Below are 8263 nucleotides of genomic sequence, written 5' to 3'. Positions count from 1 at the left end.
TTCAAACATCTCAATAGTTGAACTATTTAAGTCGCGTCTAAAATACGCTAGTTTTGAATAAGCCAAATTAAGTCAGGTCTACTACCTAATTTGATTTATTTTTACATCATTGTATTTCTATTTTAAAAACTTATTTACATTTATAATTACTTTATTTAAACATCAATACTCTTGAAATTTACCACCATCAACTGTGGTCTTGTTTATAGAATTAAACTAACAATTTAAATAAACAATTATTTAAAATTTCTCTCAAAACAAGGTTAATTTAAATGGAAAAGAAATAAATTTTCAATGGAATGAATATTGAATAACTTTCGAGTTGAGAAAAAAGAGAAAAAAAACAAATGATACGTCATGATAATTACGTATCATGTGCAGTGATTTAGATGGAAACTTGTAAATTTCAAACGACTCAATAGTTGAACTACTTAAGTTGCGTTCAACATACGCTAGTTTTTTACTAGTTAAATTCAACTCTGATCTACTACCCTACATTTGTAATTTGATTTATATACATCGTTTTATTTCTATTTTAAAAACTAATTTACATTTATAACCGTTGCTTATACACCATTACTATTCTTGAAATTTACCACCCTTAAACGTTGTCTTAATTTATAAACTTAAAGCTATCAATTTAATTTGAATGCCAAAAAAAAAAAAAAAAAAAAAAAATTAACAAAAATTTTTCATAAACATACCTTTTTAGTCTCTAGGATTTGAATATATTTTCCATTTAACTCTTAAGTTTCAAAATGTTACAATTTTACTCTTAAAATTTAAATTTTGTTTGAATTTGGTCCCTAGGGTTTAAGATTTACAATTTCAACATATTCTCACTAAATACTTACTTTTATTATGTTAGTGTTAACGTCTATTAATTAATTTCAAAAATGAAATAATTATAATTAATTAAAATTCACTATTTTTATCACTAATAAAATTATTTTTAAAATTCTATTTCATAATTGTTTTAAATTAATTAGCAACCATTAATGCATTTTAGTGAAAAATTGAGATTAAAAGTATAAATCTTGAAACATAGAAACCAAAATGAAATAAAACTCAAATTTCAAGGATAAAATTGTAACATTATTAAATGTAATGACTAAATTGAATTCAAACTAAGAGCTAAAAGTGTAATATTTTTGAACGGCTCCGTTTGAAATTGTTGTAGTTTTTAAAATAATTGTTAAGAAAAAGTAAAATAGTGTTCGATAAATTATAATTTTCAATTAGAATAAATTAGTTGTGGTTTTGGTAAATTATTACTAAATAATGAGTCAAAATAGCTTATTATTTCAATTATTATCATATTGATATTGTTTAAATTCTATTATTAATATTTTTATTTAAAATTTTATATTGATTTGAATTTTAGTTAATTTTGTTTAATTTAGATTATATAATAAAAGTTTAAGAAAAATAGTTGTTATTAGAAATTGAATCAATTAAATTTTGAGAATAGACGTGACATAATATATTAATATAGAATGACGTTATTTAATATATTTATTTAAATGATTATAAAGGTAACACATTTTTAGGAAAATTAAATCTAAAAGCAGGTATAACATATTTATTAGGTTTTACACGTTTGTTAAAATTTAAAAGTGATTTTGAAAATATAATAAATAAGTTGTTTTACAAAAAAAGTATAGACAATTAAGATTTTTTCTTAATCATTTTTTACGATTATAAACACAATGTGTCATATGGAGAAAAAAAAAAAGTAACCATTCTTGAGAAATTTTCACAGATAGAAAAATATCAAACTATTTATAGAAATTAAAAAAAAAAACCACTGATAGCACTAATAGTCTTCTATAACCTCTATCAATGATAGATCTGAACAAGTTTCCATCACTGATAATATCAATGATAGACTTTTATCAGTCTCTATATTCGATAGACACTGGTAGACTTCTATCAACGTTCATCGATGTTAGATTTATATTAGTTTTATCATCGATAGATGTTGATAGATTTCTATCAATATTTATCTATAATAAATAGTATCATAAATCTAATTAAATTTTACTATTTGTATAAATATTTTACCTTATTTTTAAACTCTTCATTTCTTCCTTTTTAAAAAATGATGGGAATATTGAATAACTTGAAAATTGAGGAAAAAAAATATATTTTAAAAGGAAAAAAGAGAAAAAGAAATAAAAATTAGGAGAGGGGAACAGAACCCTCGTAAATGGTGGCATAAGTAGACAAATGAAAATGGGGTCTCATCATTACCGCATGAGGGCGTGAACATGGAACCATTTTTTTTTCCCCTTCAATATTATAACTCTAAGAACGAAGACTCAGAATTTTGCCCAATTAAAGTTGGTTGTGTTTCTAAAATTCCAATTTTTTTTTTTGGTTTTCAGACAGTAAAAATTTCCCCTTTTGTTTTTCCCACACCTTCTCTTCCATTTCCTTCTTCCTCCCCCCATTTTTCTTCTTTCCTCTGCAATTTCCCCACTTCCTCTTTCATCAATTCTTCCCAAATTATGCATTTTTGATGTTTTTTTCCTCAATTTCTGCTCCCCTTTGTAACCCAACATTCTATTTTCTTAACTTCTCAGATCGTACTCTTGTCCTTCGTCGAATTCTTCTTCAGGTATCACTTCAATTCCTTTTTCTCCTTCATTCTACAGCCTTGTTTTTTGTTTCTATGCATTACCCATTTGGGTTTTCTGTTTCTTTTTCTGTTTCTTTTGCTTACTTTTTTTGTTTTTCTATGGAAATTTGTGTTTTGGCTACTTGGGTTTAGCCCAGAATATTGTTTTCTGTTTACCCCATTCTTGTTTTCTTGAAAATTTTGAGGTTTTTAGTGGAACTCACTGATATTGTTGCATGCAGACCTCTTTTTGTTGTGTTTTTCATCTTCATCTAGCGTTTTTGTCTCTGGTGTCACTTTGTTGGTCGATTTGATTCTCGTCGGTTTAGAAGTTGAACCGTTTTCTTTTTCCTTTTTTAGTTTGATCAGAGGTTTAAAATCTGTTTTTTGGTTGATTTTCCCCTCTCCAAATTTTGATAGTCTTGCAGTTCCCTTGAGAGTTGTGGGTTTTGATTGTTGTTCTAAAGCATCTCATCAAGCTGGAAAATGTTTTTGTTGTGTTGAAGATAGTTGGATTATGGGTTTAGGTTTAGGGTTTTCTCAGTTATTGATCAGTGGGGCTATTGGCTCTGCATTATGTATCTGCATGCAGGGTTTTATCTACCATTAACTCTGTACAATGTTTGGCATGGGCCATCGATTTCTTTATTGGAATAAGTATGTTCTTGTCTTCTTATCTTCTTTCCCTTCCTTAAGGTCAAATTACTGATTACTTCTAAAACCCTCTTTTTTAAGATGTTAGTGAAAGTTGTTGGAGTCTTAGAGTTTACTTTTGGGTCACTACTTGTTAGCTGTGTTACAGATCATGTTTCATGGAAGATTGTAGTTTCCTCCTGTGCATTGCTGGATATTCTTCTTTCTGGATCTGATCTAATGATCAATCTAACCATCCCTTTCTCTTCTAGCTTTTAATATGCATATATATATTTGAATATGTACTTGCTTTACGTCTTTTACAGAACTTCATTGGATTGCTTCATACCATATCTGCTTGGGTTCTCAAAATCAAGTTGAATGAGGTGGTTTCACTACCTATAGGTTAACATAATGTTCTGTATGGAAGTTTACGTTTGAGCTATGGATTAAAATTTGAGTTGGATTAGGTGAATGGGGATTCAAACTATGGGGTCTCAGGCCGGAGGTGATCCAAATGGCAAACAATCACAATTCCAGCCATTGGTTCGTCAAAATTCACTGTATAGTCTCACACTGGATGAGGTCCAAAATCAGTTGGGTGATCTAGGAAAGCCATTAATCAGCATGAACCTTGATGAGCTTCTTAAAAATGTGTGGACTGCTGAGGCCAACCAAACTGTTGGTAAGGACAATGAGGACAATAATGTCTTGGCCAATCAAACATCCCTACAACGTCAGGCTAGTCTTTCATTGAATGGTGCTCTGAGTAAAAAGACTGTCGATGAGGTGTGGAGAGACATTCAACAAAGCAAAGATAGCGAGGAGAAGAAGTCTCGTGAACGACAACCTACGTTGGGAGAGATGACATTGGAAGATTTTCTGGTGAAAGCAGGGGTGGTTGCTGAGACATCGTCAAATAAAAAAGGTGGGGGTCCTGTTGTTGAAATTGATGCAAATATCACACCCCAGTTTCAACAAACGCAGTGGATGCAGTACCCCCAACCTCAGTATCAGTCTCAACAAGCAGCAATGATGGGGGTTTACATGTCGGGCCAGCCTATTCCCCAGCCACTGCATGTGGGAGGTGGTGCTGTGATGGATGTTCCATATGTAGACAATCAGTTGGCATTGCCAACTCCTTTGATGGGAGCTTTATCTGATACACAGACATCTGGAAGAAAAAGGGGAACACCTGAAGACATGATTGAGAAAACTGTTGAGCGTAGACAGAAGAGGATGATAAAGAATCGGGAATCTGCTGCTCGTTCACGAGCAAGGAAGCAGGTGATTTTTGAAATCTTCAGGTTCTGTATTATCCAAAAAAGAAAAACAAAAAACAAAAAGGAGCTTCAGGTTTTGTGAAGTTAGAAGTTAGTAGTACCTCATTTTTTCTTCTCTCGTTCCATTTTACTCAGTTTCCACTTTGAACAGGCATATACCAATGAACTGGAGAATAAAGTTTCACGTTTGGAAGAGGAGAATGAAAGGCTCAGGAAACGGAAGGTTAGTTTTCAGCTTTCTCTAAATTCTGAACGTGGATGGATGTGGAATATTTTCTTTTACGGCCGAGCGGATTGACATGAGTCACCTCTCTTTAGGTTTTTAAGTACAAATGAATACCACTCTTTAGATCTTCTTCTGCCCACTTCACTTGTTTGACCTTGCATGCTGTCAAGTTGTCTATATTCTACCCCCACCTTTTGATTTATGAGATCCCCATAAGGCTCTTAATTATGTTCGAGAGAAAAGCAAAGACTGCTTATCTGAGTTCATCCGACCTCACTAGTTTGCAATTTTGAGATTGAAATTTTGCTTCCTCATCAATAATAATAAAGTTTTCAACATCCATAAACGTTGGCTTGATTTTTCAATGAAGCTCTTTCTCATAGAATCATCAAGTCTGATAGGAGTCTAAAGTTCAAAGTCCTTTACTTTGTCAACTCAATCAATCAACCATCCCTGTCTGTGTTTTCAACTTAAACACACAACTAAGTTTAGGAAGCCTGCTCTGTATGTAGCCAATACCTAACCAGGAGTTTTAACTCAACCTGGTTAAATGGCATGAAGTACTAAAGGATAGTCTTTTTGCGAGCAAGAAGATTTGTTTTCATTGTCTCTCTGCATTATCATGCTAAAATATGGTTGAAAGCTGTCTCACTGTTTCTACTATTGGCTCCTAAGTCTTAGAATAGTACCATTTCAAGACATTGAGGATGGAGCCATCTGTAACATGTGGGGTGAGAGATTTATACCTCTTAATTGAGGACATATGACTAAACTAGTTGAGCTATACTAAGGTTGGCAATAAGTTGGCAATAGAGCCATCTTTATTTCGTAATACTTTTTCTTCGTGCACTTAAATTGGACATTTCATAAACCCTGAGGGCGTTGTGAAATTTAAGATTTCATATTCTAGTTAAATGCTCTCCACATGAGGCCACTTAAACATATCAAGAGTGAGAGGGCAGGGAGAATCATTCCTCTTGTTAAATTTGGTATCCTTTTTTGTACAAAAAATTATGTAATTTTTTTTCCCTCTCTCTGTATGATAGTTGGGATCCATTTTTGTTTTAGTTCTCCCACGAAGGGTAGGGAATATCATTTTGTTCGGACATTTCTATGGAATCTATCAATCCGTTTTTTAATTCTTCTCTCAGTCTTTTATGTGGGTCCCGAAACAACCTTTATACATACAAGACGTGCAATACTCTTCATTGCATACCGATTTAAAAATATTTTTAGTAAATGTTTTATTGGAAGCACCTTTCTTATTTCTATCTATTTAATTCTGATTCTCTGCTTGTTTTCATTTACCGAATGGACCCGATCTCCACTACTATTAGACTGCACTTGCGCCTTTTAACTTTTTTAGCACACAGCATTCAAATCATGTCTATGACCCAATGTGCTTTCTAATGATTCTTGTGGTTTGAGATCCTCGTTAGTCATGCCATGGGTGGTTGCTAAATCCAAAATATCATGTGTATATATATATTTTATTAAAAGGCCAGCTTACATCAAGAAAAAAGAAAGAATACAAAAGGACTATGCCAAAAAGGGAAAGTCTGAGCTAGAAAACAAAAAACCACCTAACTACTGAACACGGGATGCCATTAAATGATTCAGTCAGTTTCGAAAAAAAAATGATTCAGTTAAAAATTGTAAGATACTTATCTGATAGGATGTTATTGCCTATTGGCAATGATACAGTTAGAGGCGTTCTGTTTGACCCCTCATTTAGGAAAAAGGGACATCTTGTCCTTTTGTCTTTTAGGTTGTTTTGTTTTTCCTTTGGCTTTTCTGAATGGATTTTCTCCCCGATTCTTATTTTTAAGAAACAATCAATGATTCAATTAAGAAACTGAGATAAGGCTTGTTGGTCCTTTATGATTGCCAACTTCAAAGCTTGAAACTTTCAACTTCTTTCTAGGATCTTTTCGGACCATGGATCGATACAAGTTGCCTTTCCTTTGGACTTTTAGTAGTCCAGCACGTTAGCAAATAACAATTTAACTTTATGAACCAAAAAACTTGAACTGTTGAAACTGACAGTATACTTTAGTGAGTACAGTAGTTTTTCAAAATGGTCAAGTTCAACTAGATCAAACCAAGTTGGTTATTTATGACCCATTTGACTCATTCAATCAATGTTAGATCCTAGATTGCTTTCACTGTTACAGAAGATGCTAAAGAATTTTGTTTTTCTTTGAAGTAACTGTCATTGTAAACCCTGTTCGATAGTGTCATTTCCGCTATCGGTTATGGATCTGATTGAATGTTATGGATTTTTCTTCTATTATGTGGTTCAATAGTTTGTTTACCTTATTCTTTTATACTGCTGAAGATATGTGGATGATTCTGCTTGTTATTTTTGTATCATGTTGTTTTTCTTGTGCTGTTTTAAATCTTGATCATGAAATAGCTCCGGTGAAACCACTGTGAGGTGAGCTGATAGTTGAAATGTAAAATTGGATATTTCCGAGGTTAAGAACTCATGACTTACCGTTTTTCAACTCCAAATGTTGTAGGGTCAAACGGCTTTTGTAGAATAGGTGAGTCTACCTAATGCTCATCCAAATTGAATTTGAAAACCTCGCTGAATGAACATTCACAAACTTTAGGAAAAATCTTCAATGAAATTCTCTCTTCCCCCACTGCCCCTGACTCTCTCCTGGGGTTATTTGGTAGTTGAGTTAAAAACTTTCTTTTTTAATAGAGAACCAAGGAAAATATGTTTAGGTAATCATTCATTAGAACTAGAAGTTTGTCTTTGGTTTGCTCTTCATGGATACAATTGGCTTGTTCTTCCTTCCAAAATTATGATTTTCTTGCAAATGCTGAAGAATTGATCACAGATAGGATCATAGGATTCGTTTTACTGTAGAACCAGAACCTCTTTAGACAATTCATTTCTTGTTTAAACTGGATTTTGTATAATCATCACCTTCTTGTTAGATTACTTGATCGAAAAACGCCATCCCCTTACGGTATCTTGGCAATACAAACAAGGACTACTAATATAGTGTGATCTTTCCACTGAGGGTCTCTTAAATATTTGATGTTGTATCTACTTGATTGTTTTGGTTTTTGCTTCAAGGAGTTGCCTTTACATGTAGGAGCTGGAAAAGATGCTACCGTTGGCTCCCTCGCCCGAGCCGAAGTATCAGCTTCGAAGAACATCGTCGGCGCCGTTCTAACTTGCACATCATTTCTCTCTCTCTCTTTCTTCCTCACTCTCTCTCTCTCACTCATAAAGTGTATGTTGGTTCTTCTTGTTGATAGTTTGTTTCTAACTATCATCAAGTTTTGTTTGTACTTATTAGTGCTCTGTTATATTAAATCAGTGGTAGAGAGATTCTAATGGGACCATTTTAACTTTGAATGTCTCTATGATTTGTCATATAAAGTTTTTAGTTGAGCTTCAAAACAAACAAAAAGAATGTTTGAATGTAAATTTTCAGAGTTTCATAAGAAAAAATATATATATATATGGTAATTGTTGTTTCA

At 32.6% G+C, this 8263-nt stretch overlaps 1 protein-coding gene across 3 annotated transcripts; it reads left to right on the top strand.

The window, feature by feature from the left end:
- Nucleotides 1-2323: 2323 nt before the first annotated feature.
- AREB3 (ABA-responsive element binding protein 3) lies at nucleotides 2324-8263 on the top strand. Of its 3 annotated transcripts, XM_039029283.2 has the most exons (5): nucleotides 2324-2620; nucleotides 3580-3639; nucleotides 3724-4540; nucleotides 4688-4759; nucleotides 7873-8263. In XM_039029283.2, exons 3-5 carry the CDS (start codon nucleotides 3728-3730, stop codon nucleotides 7951-7953), a joined length of 966 nt encoding a protein of 321 aa, XP_038885211.1. In that variant the 5' UTR covers nucleotides 2324-2620; nucleotides 3580-3639; nucleotides 3724-3727; the 3' UTR covers nucleotides 7954-8263. The 3 variants fall into 3 exon arrangements, with proteins under 3 accessions (XP_038885211.1, XP_038885212.1, XP_038885210.1); XM_039029284.2 differs by lacking the exon at nucleotides 3580-3639; XM_039029282.2 differs by having other exon boundaries at nucleotides 3580-4540.

This window comes from Benincasa hispida, chromosome 4, assembly GCF_027475165.1.
Source record: "Benincasa hispida cultivar pf3 chromosome 4, pf3_genome.v1.1, whole genome shotgun sequence".
Taxonomy (NCBI): domain Eukaryota; kingdom Viridiplantae; phylum Streptophyta; class Magnoliopsida; order Cucurbitales; family Cucurbitaceae; genus Benincasa; species Benincasa hispida.
This window is presented reverse-complemented; position numbering and strand designations above follow the sequence as displayed.

Bases quoted from the DNA above. Each gene is read 5' to 3' on its own strand.
- AREB3 (XM_039029284.2), top strand. From the start codon at position 3,728: ATGGGGATTCAAACTATGGGGTCTCAGGCCGGAGGTGATCCAAATGGC. The intron at 4,541-4,687 runs GTGATTTTTGAA...CACTTTGAACAG, and splicing joins GTTCACGAGCAAGGAAGCAG to GCATATACCAATGAACTGGA. The intron at 4,760-7,872 runs GTTAGTTTTCAG...CTTTACATGTAG, and splicing joins AAAGGCTCAGGAAACGGAAG to GAGCTGGAAAAGATGCTACC.